This window comes from Microcaecilia unicolor, chromosome 3 (genome assembly GCF_901765095.1).
Source record: "Microcaecilia unicolor chromosome 3, aMicUni1.1, whole genome shotgun sequence".
NCBI classification, from domain to species: domain Eukaryota; kingdom Metazoa; phylum Chordata; class Amphibia; order Gymnophiona; family Siphonopidae; genus Microcaecilia; species Microcaecilia unicolor.
In genome coordinates, this window is record NC_044033.1 from 402,210,401 (window position 1) to 402,229,131 (window position 18,731).

Sequence of the window (18,731 nt, forward strand, 5' to 3'; positions counted from 1 at the left end):
CAAAACAAAAAAGACCTTTTTTGCAGATGTGCTGAAAATTGGGCCCACGCGTGTCCAATGCACACATCTACACCAGCGCAGGTCACTTTTCGTCGCACCTTAGTAAAAGGACCCCCAAGTACTTAAAGTACTTGTTCTTGCATCTGATTAGTTTTGGAAGACAGTTCCATAACTTGGTGCCCTGATAGGTGAATCCCGCTATAAGAAATGATTTATAGATTACCTTCCTACAACTAGGAAAGCGGAGAAGTAAGAAGTCTCTAACCACCGGGGCTGAATTTCATAAAGGAAGCTCCCCTATTGCTGCATATATGGTGGTGCCATATCGTACAATATTTGAAAGATAAGGATATGATTAACACTTGCATGGAAATAAATATTCTGTAGCCGTGCTGAGCTTTTAGTGGACTACTGACGTGGATGGTGTATGTGGGATAGCTTATGATCATATGTATGCTACATGGGGGACATAATTAGCTACTTAGTGGTTCATGACCATTGTGTGAAGCTGGCATCATCCCCTGTGTAGCAAGCAATCCCAGAGGTGGTCATGCACATTTTAATATCTTAGAGGGCCCTGTTTACTAAGCCGCGTTAGAGATGCGCTAACATTAGTATTCTTATAGGTGCTTACACGGTTAGCATGTGCTAATTCTTAGGGCAAGCTAAAAACAGTAGCGCACCTTAGTAAACAGGGCCCAGGGTGATGTAGCTTGTGACCCTGACCTCAGGCAGGAAGAGGTAGTTGACATCATGACTGTCCACCATATCACAGTTTGGATGTAGATAAAGCAGCTACCTGAGGTGAGGGCAGGTGGTGTGGCACACCTGACATAGGTAGTGGGGAGAGAGGCTGAGGGGGATATACATCTCCACAGTTGCTTCCAATGCCAATTGCACACCAGAAAGAAGGAGTTGATTCTCTGGATGGCCCTGTAATAGCTCTTGAGCACTCTATATCTCTGGTGATGCCAAAGATTCTGTAACATAGGAAGGAAATGGCACAAGCTTTATTCCAGTGATGCTGCAGATGTGTGTGCAACACTTTCCTTAGCATACCTTCATGATCTCTCTATATATACAGACAGACCAGACCAGCTGCTGGGATATCCCCCAGATCCATGGGGTTGGTCGGTACTATATGTGCCAGAGCTGTGTGCATTATGAGATGGTGCTGTCTGCTGCAGGGACATGCAACCCATGAGAAACATACTTGTAGAAGCATATTGGGGGTTTAGGGTTATGCTTAGACCTATATGACCACAAAAGAGAAGGCTTCTGAAGCACAGGAAAGCAAGCCAGGCAAAAAAAAAAAGTGGGTTGGTATACAATACTTTATTGAGGAACCCGACATGGACTATATTTCAGTGGAACACCTGGGTCAGAGGTAAATGTGTGATGAATTAGCAGACAATAATAAATAGTGTAAAACTGTGGTAAATATGAGTTTACCATCAATATTGGCAATACAGACTGATAATATCCTCTGTCCTTTCAATCTCAGCCTTCTGCAGATAACTCGAGCTAAGCTTTAGTAAACAACCCCCTAAAATTAAAAATTTATGACTATGAATTGGATACAAAATAAAGTGGTATCTTAAAAAAGCTTTAGTAAATGTGTGATGAATTAGCAGACAATAATAAATAGTGTAAAACTGTGGTAAATATGAGTTTACCGTCAATATTGGCAATACAGACTGATAATATCCTCTGTCCTTTCAATCTCAGCCTTCAATACCAACACATATATACATAAAAGCTGAAGAACATAAAAAATAAATTTCAATTGGGAGGTGGAAGCTGATTGAGACAAATAAGGAAAATGCTTAAAAAATGAGTAAACGTCCACATTTATATCTATTTATGTGAAGCTTTATTTTTTTAAATGGGGAGGGAATGAATAAAATTATTATTATTATTATTATTATTTATTACATTTGTACCCAGCGCTTTCCCACACATGGCAGGCTCAATGTGGCTTACATAGTAACAGTATAAAGAATTACAAAGTCATAAGAGAATATACAATTTGTAGTAAACGCAGTATTAACGGGGTTGACGGATAAGTAAGTTGAGCATGGGTGGAACTGGGTGCAGAAGGAAATGAGCTTAGGGAGGTAGGCATAGGAAGAAGGAGAGGAATGGATATGGGTTAGCAATAAGGATAATGGGAAACATGGTCAATGTATAACAATCGTCAATAAGAATCATGTGGGCAGATTTTGGTTAGGTTGAATCTTTAGGGTAGGATATCTTGAAGAGATGGGTCTTCAGTGCTTTTCTTAAGGACAAAAGGCCATTAATGATACAAATGGGTTTTGGTAGAGCATTCCAAAGCTGGCTACCTGAAAAGGAAAAATTGGATGCATAGAAGGATTTGTACTTAACACCTTTGCAGTTGGGGAGGTGTAAATTAAGGTAAGTACGGGAAGACGTCAGACTGTTCCTGGTTGGGAGGTCAATAAGGTGATTCATGTAGGTGGGAGCCTCTCAGTGTAAAATCCACGTTTATGTAAAGTTTTGTGGAAATGAAAATAGTCCACATAGGGTGAACAACACAAGTGATAGAACGACCTAAAGTTTGGCAGATGTGCATAATATGCAAATAAGTGTAGTGCTTCAAGATAAAAACAGAACCTTACAAAAGTGGTCAATTCTTTCAAATAAGAAAATTGCTCCCAAGATTCATAATGAACAGAATCATATTGGACTAACTTACTACTACTTATCATTTCTATAGCACTACTAGACGTACACAACGCTGTACACTTCAACATGAAGAGACAGTCCCTGCTCGACAGAGCTTACAATCTAATTAAGACAGACAAACAGGACAAACAAGAGATAAGGGAATATTAAAGTGAGGATGATAAAATAAGGGTTCTGAACAAGTGAATAAGGGTTAGGAGTTAAAAGCAGCATCCAAAAGTTGGGCTTTTAGCTTAGATTTGAAGAAGGCCAGAGATGGAGCTTGATGTACCGGCTCATGAAGTCTATTCCAGGTATATGGTGCAAGATAAAAGGAACGGAGTCTGGAGTTAGCGGTGGAGGAGAAGGGTGCAGATAGGAGAGATTTACCCAGTGAACGGAGTTCCCGGGGAGGAATGTAGGGAGAGATGAGAGTGGAGAGGTACTGAGGAGCTGCAGAGTGAATGAACGTATAGGTCAATAAGAGGAGTTTGAACTGTATGCAGAAATGGATAGGAAGCCAGTGAAGTGACTTGAGGAGAGGGCTAGTATGAGCATAATGACACTGACGGAATATTAGTTGTGCAGCAGAATTTTGAACAGATTGAAGAGGAGAGAGATGGATAAGTGGGAGACCTGTGAGAAGCAAGTTGCAATAGTCTAAGCGAGAGGTGATAAGAGTGTGGATGAGGGTTCTGGTAGTGTGCTCAGAAAGGAAAGGGTGAATTTTGGTGATATTATAGAGAAAGAAATGACGGGTTTTAGCAGTCTGCTGAATATGTGCAGAGAATGAGAGGAAGGAGTCGAAGATGACCCCAAGGTTACAAGCTGATGAGACAGGAAGAATAAGAGTGTTATCCACAGAAACAGAGAATGGGGGAGGAGGAGAGGTTGGTTTAGGGGGAAAGATAAGAAGCTCAGTCTTGGTCATGTTTAGTTTCAGATGACGCTGAGACATCCAGGCAACAATGTCAGACAGGCAGGCTGATACTTTGGCCTGGATTTCGGCTGAGATTTCTGGTGTGGAGAGGTAGATCTGGGAGTCATCAGCGTAAAGATGATACTGAAAAACATGGGAAAAGGTCAGAGTACCAAGGGAAGAAGTATAGATGGAGAAAATGGCACCTGTTTACCAACCAAAATGTCTTTCAAAATTAGCCCCTCAATTCAAACCCTGTTTAGATTATAAGTATTACAGATAATGTATTTTATAGGCATCTAATTACTGATTATTTCTTGTACTTAACATAAATCATTGTTTTAATATTTGTACCTTGTTTTTCTATTCCTAGTTATACAACATATACCCTTTACTTGGACTGATTCTTGGATGCCACAAGACAGTAAAGAAAAACATAAATGAGTTGCAAAGCTTTATAAGACACAAGTTCATAAAACGTCTTAAAAAATTGGATGCAAATGACCAAAGAAGCCTCATTGATGTTTTCCTTGTCAGACAGCAGGAGGTAATTCATGATTGACCTGTACAAACTTCTATTTTCTTTTTCTTCTCTCTTATCCCTCTGCCCCCCCACCCCAGCCATTTCTGTGGCCCTCTATATTAGCCTGCCTTCTCCACTCTCCAATGTTGTCACCTACATCTGCAACAGTATATCAAGTGCTTGTAATAAATAGATACAATTTAGGAACATCATTAAAACACACGGATTTGGTTCAACATGATGATGATAAGGCAGTTCACTTAAGTTCAAGATTTGCAGGTTTTTACTTTTATGAAGAGGCTTAGAACTGATGGGGTAATATATCTATAACCTGTTTCCCCATCTATAACCAATGGAGGGCAATTTTCAAAGCCATTTGTGTGGATGAAGAGCAATTTGGCTGCATAATATGGCCACCTGAAAATTCCCAGATAGGTGCTCATTTTCAAAGCACGTAGACGTACAAAGTGCTTTGAAAATGAGCCTCAATTTGATAAGCATGAAGTCCCTTTGAATATTGAACCATTTGTTTCTTACTGATGGCTGCATTTGTATATGTTACTGTACACTGCCTTGAGTGAATTCCTTCAAAAAGGTGGTAAATAAATCCTGATAAATAAATAAGCATCGTGTTTTATCTACAGTATTATTAAGAAGGTCTCTTTGCAACTCTTGCAACTATTAAAAAAACTTTCCAAATTTTGGTATAATTATGCATAGGTTTTTAGGTGTGGAATTTTTTTGATTTCTGTCACTTTTTTTGGGGGGGGGGGTGATTGTGCAACTCCTATTTCCATTTTGTATTAATCTCTGCAGATAGGGGCCTTTAGCAAAGCTGAGGTAAAAAGGGTCCTGCGCTAGCAGCAGGGGCCATTTTTGCCATGCATTGAGGCCCTTTTTACTACAGCAGGGAAAAAAGCTGAAAAAAGGCATGGCCATGCGGTAACATTGGTCTTACTGCATGGCCATGTGGGGAAAGCACTTACTGCCACCCACTGAGGTGGCGGTAAGGGCCCCCCATGCTAACCCAGCAGAAACAAGGTAGCACACAGTGCTGCCTGATTACTGCCGGGTACCATTGTGCTAATAAATCGTGGCTGATTTTCCCTAGTGTGGGAAATGGTACATGCTAGGGCTGGAACCACCAGCAGTGCCCAAATTGGCGCACAATAAGCCCATATTGGGCTTACCACCACTTTCCGCCAGCTTCTCCTACAAAAGTACAGAATTGTGGAATGCATTACCAAAAGTTGTGAAAATGACGTACGATCATCTTAACTTCCGGAAATCACTAAAGACCAACCTGTTTCAAAAGGCATACCCTACCGACCCAACTTAAGTGCCTGAACCCTGCAACACAATGTAACCAAAGCTCATAATGAACACTATATAACTCTCCTTCTCTGCTATTCTCAATGCGTCTGTAACACATGAACCTTACTAGACTACAACATCACTTTGTATTTGTTTCTCTACCGGAGTTGGCAAACGCCTTCACGGTACTATGTAAGCTACATTGAGCCTGCAAATAGGTGGGAAAATGTTGGATACAAATGTAACAAATAAATAAATAAATAGTAAAAAAGCCCCATCATGCATGTGGGAGCATATAAATGGTATCTTGCTGTTGCTGGAGTATGGAGTGCCCATGGACCATGGGCAGACATGATAGTTATACAGTAACACAGTAAATGATGGCAGATAAAGACCTGCATGGTCCATCCAGTCTGCCCAACAAGACAGCCAGAGCTGCATGCGCCACTCTGTGCAGGTCATAGTCATTCATGACACAGTTATTCAAAGTTGTTAAATCACAAGAGGATTGTGAAAAATTAAAAGAGAACGTTACGAGACTGGGCATGCAAATGGCAGATGAAATTTAAGGTGAGCAAGTGCAAAGTGATGCATGTGGGAAAGAGGAACCCAAACTATAGGTATGTGATTCAAGGTTCCACATTAGGAGTCACTGCCCAGGAAAAGGATCTAGTTGTCATCGTTGATGATACGTTGAAACCTTCTGCTCAGTGTGCAGTGGTGGCTAAGAAAGCAAATAGAATGTTAGGTATTATTAGGAAAAGAATGCAAAAGAAAACCGAGAATGTGATAATGCCTTTGTATTGCTCCAGGGTGCAACTGCATCTCAAATATTGTGTGCAATTCTGGTCTGATCTAGTGGAATTAGAAAAAGTACAAAGAAGGGTGACGAAAATGATAAAGGGAATGGAACAACTTCCCTATGAGGAAAGGCTAAAGCAGCTAAGGATCTTCAGCTTGGAGAAGAGACAGTTGAGGGGAGATATGATAGAGGCCTATAAAATAATGAGCAGAATGGAATGGGTGGACATGAATCTCTTATTTACTCTTTCCAAAAAAACTAGGACTAGGAGGCATACAATGAAGCTATTAAGTAATAAATTTAAAACAAACCAGAAAAAATGTTTTTTAACTCAACGTGCAATTAAACTCTGGAATTCGTTGTAAGAGAATGTAGTAAAAACAGCTTAGCACAGTTTTAAAAAAGGTTTGGATATTTTCATAAAAGAAAGGTCCATAAGCTATTTTTAAGATGGACTGGGAAAATCCACTGCTTATTTCTTGGATAAGCAGCAGAAAATCTGTTTTAACTGTTTTGGGATCTTGCCAAGTATTTGTGATCTGGATTGGCTACTGTTGGAAACAGGATACTGGGCTGTCCTTTGGTCTGTCCCAGTATGACAACGCTTAGGTTCTTAGATTCTTAACACTGGTTGGCAATTTGCCATTATGTCAACCACATATAGGCAGTTAAATATGATACAGTCTTGGCAAAATATTTAGAGGGGCATTTTCGATATAACATCTAAGTCCGACTTTGGACGTTTATTTTTTGGTCCATTTTCAAAAAAAAAGCATCCAAGTGCAAAATGCACAAAATCAAGCAATTGGGATGTAGGAGAAGCCAGCATTTTAAGTACACTGGTCCCCCTGACATCCCAGGAAAGCAATAGGGCACCCTAGGGGTCACTGCAGTGGACTTCATAAAATGCTCCCAGGTACACATCTGACCATTGCTCCCTTACCTTGTCTGCTGAACCCCCAAAAAACCCCACCCAAAACCTACTACCCCCAACTGTGCACCACTACCATAGCCCTTATGGGTGAAGGGGCAACTATATATGTGGGTACAGTGGGTTTCTGGTGAGTTTTGGAAGGTTCACAGTTTCCTCCACAAGTGTAGCAGGTAGGGAGAGGTAGAAGCCTGGGTCCATCTCTCTGCAGTGTACTGCACCCACCACTAGACTACTCCAGGGACATTAGAGCCAATGTACCTGGAGTAGTGTAGTGGTGGGTGCGGTGCACTGTAGACAGTGGACCCAGGCCCATATCCCCCTACCTGTTACACTTGATTTAGATTGGTAGTGCAGACATTAATCTTGTCAAAATTATATTACTGCAATATCGTCTGTTTCAGTTGTTCAAAAAATTTGTTAAGGAAACTACATACTGTGCAAAATACTTTTCTCCGCTTGATTTGCTCATTGAACAAGTTTGAGGTCCCCTTTTACTAAGCTGCTTAGGTGCCTACACGTGCCCAATGTGCGCCAAAATGGACTTACAGCTGCGTGGTTCTTGCGGTAATTTCATTTTTGGTGCTGCATCTGAAAAATAATTTTTCTTTTCGGATGCGCATTGTGGACGCACGCCAAGTGGAATCTGATGTGCGTAGGTCCTTACCGCCCAAACTCTTTACTGCTAGGTCTGTGGCTGATGGTAAGGTCTCAGACCCAAAATGGACGAGCAACAATTTTGATTTTGCCGCACGTCCATTTTCAGCAAAAAAACAAAAGAGGCCTTTTTACAGGTACGCTGAAAAATGATTCTGTGCGCGCCCAAAACCCGCGCCTACAGTACCGTAAGCCACTTTTCAGTGCGCCTTTGTAAAAGGACCCCTGAAAGAGTTATACCTTGGTACTTTCAATTACATTGGTTGCTGGTGGAAGCCAGGATTGATTTCAGTTATATTGTTTTATATTTAAAAATCATCCATGGATTAGCCACATCCTATTTATACTGATTCATCAAATTTTTCCATTCTATGGGGTCCTTTTACAGAGGCTCATTGAAAAATGGCTTGCAGTAGTGTAGGTGCGGGTTTTGGGTGCATGCCGATCCATGTTTTAGCACAGCTGTAAAAAAAAGGCCTCTTTTTTTGTCAAAAATGAACATGCGGCAAAATCAAAATTGCCGCGCATCCATTTTGGGTCTGAGAACTTATCGCCAGCCATAGACCTAGCGGTAAAGAATCTGGGCAGTAATGACCTACGCGCTTCAAACTCCACTTGACACGCGTCCGTTACACACACTAGAAAATAAAAAATATTTTTAGATGCATGTAGCAGACATGCGCCAAAGTTGAAATTACCGCAAGGTCCAAGCGGTAACTGGGCGGTAACTCCAATTTAGAGCACGTTCGGCATGTGTAGGCGCCTACGCGACTTAGTAAAACGGGCCCTAAATTTGGGAATCACAACCAATTAAAATTAATGTTTCCATCCTGTAAGAATATTAAGAGAGCTATTTCATGCTATTTTCCTATTGCACAGCTAAGTTATGGAATCTATTACCCATGTTTATAGTGCAAATGTATAATTATATTAGCTTTTGCAAATTGATTAAGGCAATTTTATTTTGAAAATATTTGCTTCCGAATAAGTGTTTTTTTTTTTTTTATTACATTTGTACCCCGCACTTTCCCCACTCATGGCAGGCTCAATGCGGCTTACATATTATATACAGGTACTTATTTGTACCTGGGGCAGTGGAGGGTTAAGTGACTTGCCCAGAGTCACAAGGAACTGCCTGTACCTGCAGTGGGAATCGAACCCAGTTCCCCAGGACCAAAGTCCACCACTCTAACCACTAGGCCACTCTTCCACTGATTGCTATTGTTAGCTTAGTTGTGTGGATGTACACTGATGTAAATTGATTGTATTCTATATATCCCAGAATTTATGTATCTGGCCTTTCTTTTTCTATTCCACTTCAAACCAGTGCTGGTGTAGGTTGAATATAAGAAATGGATAAGTAAGGAAAAATAAAGTGTATGTTTTTTAAGAATTTTAGAACAGTGAAAATGAGACTCAACTGAAAACTGCAGTGTACAGTTTTGAATATTTGTATTATATTGTTAGCACTAGGCATTTTCAAATTTGTTATGAATAAAATGTATTTTAATAGTGGAGATATATATATTACATACTTTAAACCATTGTAAGATTCTTTGGACAACTTCTCTGAAATTCATAAGATAGAACGAAAACGGAAATGATATGAAATATTCCTTCAGTTTACTTTCAAATTTTATTGTCACAAGTAACATTTCAATTTGTTTAAATTTATAGGAAAAATCTAACACAAATTCATATTTCCATGAAGAAAATTTAACATGTATGGTGAGAAACCTGTTTGGTGCTGGGTCGGAAACAACTTCCACTACTCTTCGCTGGGGTCTGCTATTAATGATGAAATACCCAGAAATTCAGGGTAAGAAACATATTACAGTTTAGTCATTTCAATAATAGTGTGCCAGCTCAGATATATCATAGGTAACAAAGATAGGGACTCTTTTGCTCTTTTACTAAAACTTAGTGCGTATTAATAAAATTAGCACAGACTAAGGGGCCCTTTTACTAAGCCATGTAAGCATCCAACACGCGCAGAAATGGAGTTACCACCCGGCTACCACGTGGCTGTTGTGGTAATTTCATTTTTGGCGTGCGTCTGATATGCGTATCCGAAAAATCATTTCCAGACACGCGTATCGGACGGGGTGGCATTTGACACGCATGAGTCATTACCACCTGGTTACCGCATGAGACTTTTTCTGCTAGATCAATGGCTGGCAATAAGGTCTCAGACCCAACATGGACATGTGCCAATTTTGATTTGGCTACACGTCCATTTTCGGCAAAAATTTTTAAAAAGGCATTTTTTTACAGGTGTGCTGAAAAATGATTCTGAGGAAAGGGGGAGTAGGAGGAGTAGGCTCTTGAGCAACACCAGTAGGCGACGTAGATAGGAACAATCTCTTTATTTAAATATACACTCGACTCAACACAGCCGTGTTTCGGCGCTACAGACGCCTTCTCCAGGAGTCTTGTGATATATAGATATACGAATATTAAGCTCAAAGAGAATGAAAGCAAGGCTTCTGCTACAATTGTAATCCACTGCCGATGCAGGAAAAAAGCTCAGCGTATTCAACGTCGCCTACTGGTGTTGCTCAAGAGCCTACTCCTCCTACTCCCCCTTTCCTCAGATTCTACTTTTCGTAGGAATTTGTGTACCTCCACCCTTGTGGTGGTTTGGCTTGCTTGAAAAATGATTCTGCACACGCTCAAAACATGTGCCTGCCCTACTGCAGCCCATTTTTCAGCGCACCTTATTAAAAGGACCCCTAAGTGCTAAGAAGCCCATAAGTATAAAATGAGCTTCTTAGCATTTAGAGCACACTAATTCCGTTAGCATGCACTACGCTTATTTATTTATTTTATTACCTTTTAGAAACATTCACCCAAGACAGTGTACAGCAAGAAATCAGAAACATATTGTGGCATAGTATGCTACTTACAACAGTGCTCATTTTCAAAAGAGAAAAATGTCTCAAAGCAGCAGATGCAGTCACAAAACAGAGGGAAAGCAGCATACAAAAGCAACCAAACAAACAGAAAACGTAAACACTGGGCCTTCAGGAATGAGAAAAATGCAATCCTTTATTAATGATGAATATTCATCATTAATAAAGGATTGCATTTTTCTCATTCCTGATGGCCCAGTGTTTACTTTTTCTGTTCAAAGCAGCAGATGGACATTTTTCCTGCCAAAACTTCTTCATGAAAAGGCAGAATTGGGACTTTTTTCACTGAGTGTGTCCAGATAGTAAGGTGGCATGTTGGAGGTGTGCTTTGGCCAGGACTTGAGCAGGAATTGGGCAGGCTTACAATCTAGATGTTTTTTTTCAATAATGGAACAGAAAGAAAAGATCCAGAGCAGAAAAGGAATATGTTTTCATCTAGACCTCTTTCAGTCAGGACTAAGTCTGAAAAAGGTGCCCTAACTGACTAGTGACCATTGGAGGAATGAAGGCATTACCCCCTTAATCCCCCAGTGGTCACTGACCCCCTCCTGCTCCCCAGAGATGTAACAGTAAGAGTAGATACCAGGCTCTATGATAGCTCCAGATATTATGGTCATTCCTAAGAAAGCAACAAGTAATTAGAATAGCCTAGTGGTCAGTGCAGTGGACAGTGAACAATGGGATACAGGTTCAATTCCCACTTTAACTCTTTCATTTCAGAAATACTTCCTGTAGCTAGATATACAAGTGAGCTCCAAACCTGAGTGTTATTAAAGTGGTGGACCTTTACGTACAGTAGGTTTTCTCTGTTCCTGAAGTGCTCACCATACAATATGAAGGGGTTTAGGTGGAATTTGTACCTGGTTCCCTTTATGTAAAGTCCACTTCACTGACCACTAGGCTCTCCCTCTGCACTGCTGAGATGTCTGGGTGGCTAGTTCACTAGAAATGCTGCCAGACAGACATCCCTATGGCATGTTTTTCTGTTTTTCTTCAAACATGGTAGTTATAGAGGGACATGTTGAGCCTGAAAACATCTAGCTCCAGTGGCGTTCGAGGGGCGCTGACACACGGGGTGGATCGCCGATGCTCCCCACCCCCCCGTGTGCAGCGCCCCTCCGTACAGCATGACCCCCCCCCCCCCCCCGGAGAAGGGACACCCCCCCCCACCTCGGCGAAAGAACCCCCCCCCCCCCGGGTTAATTCCTGTTCTGGGGCAGAGGGAGCATAGAAACCAACAACGCTGACCGGCGCGCAGCACCCCCCCAGCGGCGTGCACCCGGGGCGGACCGCCCCCACCGCCCCCCCTTGGTACGCCACTGTCTAGCTCAAAGCCACAATCAAACCAGAAATGTTGACATTTTTCTTGTTCGATTACGGCTGTAAGTTAGACTTTTTTTTAGACATTTTCAGCAAAACATCTCAATTCGGACTTAGATGCCATATCAAAAAAGTCCCTCAATGTCAATACAAGGCCCAAAAGAGCAGCTTAAAAGACAGCATAGGCATAGAAGCCAACTTTTCAAAATGATTGGGGGTGCTAAACCCAATGGAAATAAACCCTCCCTCGGCACAATGAGTTTGCTCAATATTGGGGGTGCTCACCCACAGCACCCACAGACCTGGCTATTATGAGTATAGAGTATAAGTGAAGGTGGAACATATAGATAAATTAACAGAAGATAAAAAATAGTGAGACTAATTTAAAGAAAGGTGCATGTGAAATCAGAAAGGTGCATGGGTAGGATTTCAGCTAGGCTAAAATGGATAAGCAAGTCCTGCTACAGTACGAGCAGCTGGTGTTAGTCTTTGTTTGTGTGTTTGATTAGCAAATTAGTTGGGTTTTTTTTCCTTTAAAGGCAGGAAGTGCATTCCAGAGTGTGAGGGCTAATTTGGAGAAGGCTTGTTGGTGGATATCACATTATGTGATGCCCTTTGGAGAGGTAGTTGCGGACGCAAAACAGGTAACACTTATTGGGGTGTTATGGGTATACCTGACAGTGTAAGTTAGAGCAAAAATGAGTCCCAACCAGATTAGTATGGGTTAGGGAAGTGTCAAAAGTAAGTGCATCACCCCTTATCCTTAGATCCAAGCCCACTGTGCCAAAATAATAAAAGAAGCTAACTCCACACCCAAATATTATACAAATTGGGTCTTATTTATTTACAGTAGCAGCAAATGACATAGAGGAAACAGAAATAAAGACAAAGACAATCCTATTGCAGAGATAGCTTGGAGTAAAGGTATTTAAAATCCCTAGCTAGACCCTTAAGTACAAGGAGTCACTCTAACCATAGGAGCACTATGCAAGAAAACATGACACATATACAACCTAATGTAGTCCTTCAGATGTCAACATATTCTTCAGATCTCGGTATGGTCCAATCCAGATCTTGCCCCTCGGATGTGATGATGGCACAAAGCAACTAACCCTGGCAACAGCTGTCCTTTATGGAGAAATCGGGAGCCTTATCTCTTTCACTGATGTATGTTTTCCTTGAAGAACATAAACAAGTAGCTCCAAGTGTCTAGCATTGACATGATTTCTGGTAACAGCTTGCATCAATGCTGATAACACTGTCCTCTATCATCAGCTTCTGTTCAGTAAATAAGAGTTGTTATTCTTCTGTGAGACCAGATGTCTCCACAATGTCTTAGAGCCTTTAGAGAGAGCATATGTCTGAATTTGCACATCATAATCAGGTGCTTAATGCTGGATAGTGCCATTTATGTAGGACCATGTATGTCATCTAGGTCCATATAGTCATATGGCTAGGCATAGAGGGGCATAATCGAGCGGGGCCAGCCATCTATAAGGGCGGCCATCTCTAATGACGGCCCCGTAAAGTGGCGTAAATGACCATATTATCGAAAAAGATGGGCGGCCATCTTTTGTTTCGATAATACGGTCAGGGCCGGCCAAATCCCAACATCTGAGCCACCCTTACAGATGGCCGACATTGGTTTTCGCTGATAATGGAAATTAATAGCGACCATCTCAAACCCGGCCAAATCCAAGCCATTTGGTCGTGGGAAGAGCCACCATTTGTAGTGCACTGGTCCCCCTCACATACCAGGGCACCCTAGGAGGCACTGCAGTGGACTTCAAAAATTGCTCCCAAGTCCATAGCTCCCTTCCCTTGTGTGCTGATCCCCCCAAAACCCACTCCCCACAACTGTACACCACTGCCATAGCCCTTATGGGTGAAGGGGGGCACCTACATGTGGGTACAGTGGGTTTGTGGTGGGTTTTGGAGGGCTCACATTTACCACTACAAGTGTAACAGGTAGGGGGGATGGGGATGGGCCTGGGTCCGCCTGCCTGAAGTGCACTGCAGTACCCACTAAAAACTGCTCCAGGGACCTGCATAGTGCTGTGATGGAGCTAGGTATGACATTTGAGGCTGGCATAGAGGCTGGCAAAAAAATGTTTTTTAATTTTTTGGGGGTTGGTGACCACTGGGGGAGTAAGGGGAGATGATCCCCGATTCCCTCCAGTGGTCATCTGGTCAGTTTGGGCACCTTTTCAAGGCTTGGTCGTGAACAAAAAGGGACCAAGTAAAGCCAACCAAATGCTCGCCAGGGCTGGCCGTCTTTTTTCCATGATCGGCCGAGGACAGCCATCTCTTAACCACGCCCCCATCCCGCCTTTGGTACATTGCCGACACGCCCCCTTGAACTTTGGCCGGCCCCGCAACGGAAAGCAGTTGAAGCCAGCCAAAATCGGCTTTCGATTATATCGATTTGGTCGGCCTTAGGAGAAGGCAGGCCATCTCCCGATTTGTGTCGGAAGATGGCCGCCCTTCTCCTTCGAAAATAAGCAGGATAGTGAAGCAGTAGTGCTTCAACAGCTTTGCTCCTACAGTGTGGTTAGGTATATTTCTTGGGAAGACCTTAGAGACCTTGGATGTGTGTATATGGGGATCCTGTTCTTCAAGTACTCTTACCTATTTCCTTTAAGGGCCTTGAAGATCAGGCACAGAATTTGTGCAGAAATGGTGTGATATGATCACATCACTTACAATGTTCTATCAGTCTTACTGCAGCATTTTGAATCAGTTATATCTAGTGCAATCCCTGTGTAGTCAGATGTAGAGTGCTTTACGGTAATCCACCTCTGATGTTATCATGGTATGAACCACTGTGACAAGATTTGCCTTCTCAATGTATGAAGAGAGCCAGCATAGTTATCATAATTGATAGAAGCAGCTCCTGAAGGTTGTTTAGATTTAGGGGATAAGTGTACGTGTGTTCAGTCTAGATGTATCCCAAGGTTCCCGACTTGTGATTTAAGGGAGAGTTCATATCTCCCAAAAGAGATTTTGATGTTAGGTATGTGCCCACATTGTTTTACTTGGGTTCAGGCAAAGCTTACTGTTTTTAGCCCATTCTTGAATTACTGTTAAGCAGGTAGTCAGATTATTCAGGGCTGTAGGTAATTCCAGTTCAATGAATATAAGAAGCCACACATCATCTGCATAGATGTAGAACTGAGAATGCATTGACTGAATCAGCTCAACTAGTGGCTTGAGGAAGATATTAAACAGAATAGGTGACAGTTTCAATCCTTGTGGTATCCTGCAGTTCAGTACTCATGGTGGCGATGAGGTGTTGTTGAACAGTATGGACTGTTGCCTATCAGATACATATGATCAGAACCAAGCAAGTACTATGCCACTGATACCTGTTTTAGCCAGACATGTTAGCATGATGTTGCAGTCCACAGTGTCAAAAACTGCTGAGAAATCCAGCAGTACTAAATATCAAAACAAATCCCCGTCTGGGCATCCAAATAGCAGATGAGATTTAATGTGGACAAGGGCAAAGTGATGCACATTGGGAAGAGTAATCCAAATCATAGTTATTTGATGCTAGGTTCCACCCTAAAAGTCAGCACCCCAAAAAAAGATCTAGGTGTCATCGTATTCAGTACACTGAAATCTTCTGCTCACTGTGTGGTGGTGGACAAAAAAGCAAACAGAACGCTAGAATTATTAGGAAAGGGATGCAAAATAAGACCAAGAATATTATAATGCCTCTGTATTGCTCTATGGTGCGACCACACCTTGAGTATTGTGTGCAATTCTAGTTGCCACATCTAAAAGGTATAACAGAATAAGAAAAGGTTCAAAGAAGGGTGACCAAAATGATTAAGGGGATGGAACTCCTCTCATATGAAGAAAAGCTTAAGAGGTTAGGACTCTTCAGCTTGGAAAAGAGATAACTGAGGGAAGATATGATCAAGGTCTACAATATACTGAGTGATGTATAATGGGTAAATGTAAATTGATTTTTTTACTCTTTCAAAAAGTATAAAGACTAGGAGAGACTCAATGAAGTTACACGATACTACTTTTAAAATGAACAGGAGGAAATATTTTTTCACTCAACAAATAGTTAAGCTCTGGAATAAATTGCCAGAGGATATGGTATCAGAGGTTAGTATATCTGGGTTTAAAATAGATTTGGACAAGTTCCTGGAGGAAAAGTCCATAGTCTGCTATTGAGATAGATATGGGGGAAGCCACTGCTTGTCCCTGAGATCAGTAGTATGAATCTTGCTACTATTTTGGATTCTGCCAGGTACTTGTTACCTGTATTAGCCACTGTTGGAAGCAGGATGCTAGGCTAGATGGACTATTGGTCTGACTTAGAATGACTATTCTTATGTTCTTATGGTTCTATGAAGATCTAGTAGTGATACGAGCACCATCTCCCTTCCATAATCAGGTCAGAATCCAGATTGACATGAATTTAGCCTGTTTCTTTCTTTTAGCCAATCACTGAGCTGAACACAAACTATTTGTTCTATAAGTTGTCCTGGAAATATGATATTAGATACTGGCCAGTAACTTTTGAGCTTGTACTGGTCAAGATTGCTCTTCTATATCAGAAGATACTTTGTTCTTCTATATTAGAAGATATACTGCTGCCCTTTTCAATGCTATTGGTATTTACCCATTAGAAAGAAAGGAGGTCATGATTTTTGTGGCCTTTACTATGAGGCCTCTGTAACCGCTCATTTTCAGTGGCAATTAACTGGTTAATACTGCTGAAAATGTCCAGTTAGCACCTTAGCGCCCAATTCAAAACCAGCTATTTTGGGGGCGGTCCAGGGGCAGAGTCAGCACTTGGTTGGTTAAGTGCCAATATTCAGTGCCCTTTATAGAATCACACTTAGTGCATAACCTTGCCTAAATGTAGACGTCTGGGATTAGGCCTGCTATCAGCAGACCTAAATGCAGGTGCCTCTATTTAGGCATGATTCTATATTTATATGTGTAAATTGTGGGAATGCACTCAGAATACCTCTAACCACACCTCCATATAGTTACACACGACTGAAGTTAGGTTCAGATTAGATGTGTACATAACATCAATGCAGATCTGATATGCGCCTAACTCCCACAGTCCAATTAGTGCTGATAATTGGTTGTTACCACCCAATTATCAGCGCTGATTGGCTTGATATTCAATTACGTTATGTACATTAATTGGGCACGAGCCCAATTTTAACGCATGTAACTCTAGGCACCATATACATAACTTAAGGGTATATGTGTATCTTTGGAATGTAGGTGCTCACACTTAAACTAGTTTTTTATAGCCAGTGCAAGTCCATGCACCAAAGTGCGTATGTATTTATATCCCGATTATGTTAGTATAAATGAAAGTAGGTACTTGCTTTCCTTTATAGAACAGGTAACTAAATATAGACACACAGTTATAGAATTACCCCAAGAGGTCATCAACATTTAGGCACAAGGAACCCTCATGAATGCCAATAATCCAGCTGTACACTATCTTATAAAATGATGCCTAAATGCAATGGTGTGTAGTTTGAAAGTTGGCATACAGTGGGGTGGAGTCTGGGCAGAGTGTGGGTGGGCACAGTTATATTATACAATACTATAATTTACATGAGGAGGGGTTTTTTTAGCAATCTAGGAGTGAGCATTTATACCTGCTCTAGAGTATAAATATAGGCATATATTTCCCTGCTACACTAGTATTCCATAAAGGAAGGTAGAATAAGCTCTACATTGGAGACTTCTTGGTAGCCTAAAAACAGAGGTCCCTTTATAGAATTGTCATCTTACCATGCAAATTAACACACGGTAATAGCAGCTGCATGGCTTCAAGAACAGTCATGGCATGTATTACATGCTAATTCATGCTGTAAATGGCACAGCAGGAGGCAGGATAGTGGTGAAGAATGGGTGGATCATGGGCAAGGACAGCACTTGCAGTTAGCACACAGTAAGTTACAATGTGCTATCGCCAATGCAATGGTGCAGGTGCTTTTACTACCCCTTCAAGAGGAGGTGGTAGTGCATCCACCCAAGAAGCTTCCCCAGCACCTACCCAAACCCTGAGAACAATATCCTTTCCCAACCCTCAAACCTGCATTCTTCCATATGTTCTTCATTGTAGGACCAACTCTTTAGAATAATCTTCCAGTGGAATTGAGACATTCAACAACGGTGTTCTCCTTTAGAAAGCAATTGAAAGCTTATTTATTTCAGCAAGCATTCCTTGGAGGGTGTGATAGAGAATAATGTGATTTGATGTTCTTTATGATATCAGTTTTGATTGTTTTTAGTTTGTTTTGACATCAACCCATTTAAAATTATATAGGTAATAATGGATAGAAATGTATTAAATAAATAAACCTCTCATACGGCATCTCAGTACCCCACCCCCTGATACACCCTCCAGCTCGTATCCCTGGTGGGTTAGTGGTGGGGCAGGAGCAATCCCCATGTAATCCTGCCTTGTTGCTAGCCCAGGTTGAAAATGGCAACTCTGGCCTCTAATAAAGGATAAAAGAACAATCCTATGTACTGTCTCAACCATTAACTCAGACAAAAGTCAAGCAGACAAAAGTCTCAAAAGAAGCCCAGCTAGTCAGGTGGCCATATAAAGATAAATTACAACCTTAGAAAAATATATAAATTCAATGGAAAAATTTGCAAATAACCAG

General features: G+C 41.4%; 1 protein-coding gene across 1 annotated transcript in view; it reads left to right on the top strand.

The window, feature by feature from the left end:
* LOC115467072 (cytochrome P450 2K6-like) overlaps positions 1-18,731 on the top strand; it is an 84,300-nt gene that overhangs the window by 52,668 nt on the left and 12,901 nt on the right. The window contains exons 5-6 of the mRNA XM_030198752.1: positions 3,981-4,154; positions 9,512-9,653. Coding sequence (XP_030054612.1) covers positions 3,981-4,154; positions 9,512-9,653 — 316 coding nt within the window. The remainder of the gene's footprint in view (positions 1-3,980; positions 4,155-9,511; positions 9,654-18,731) is intronic.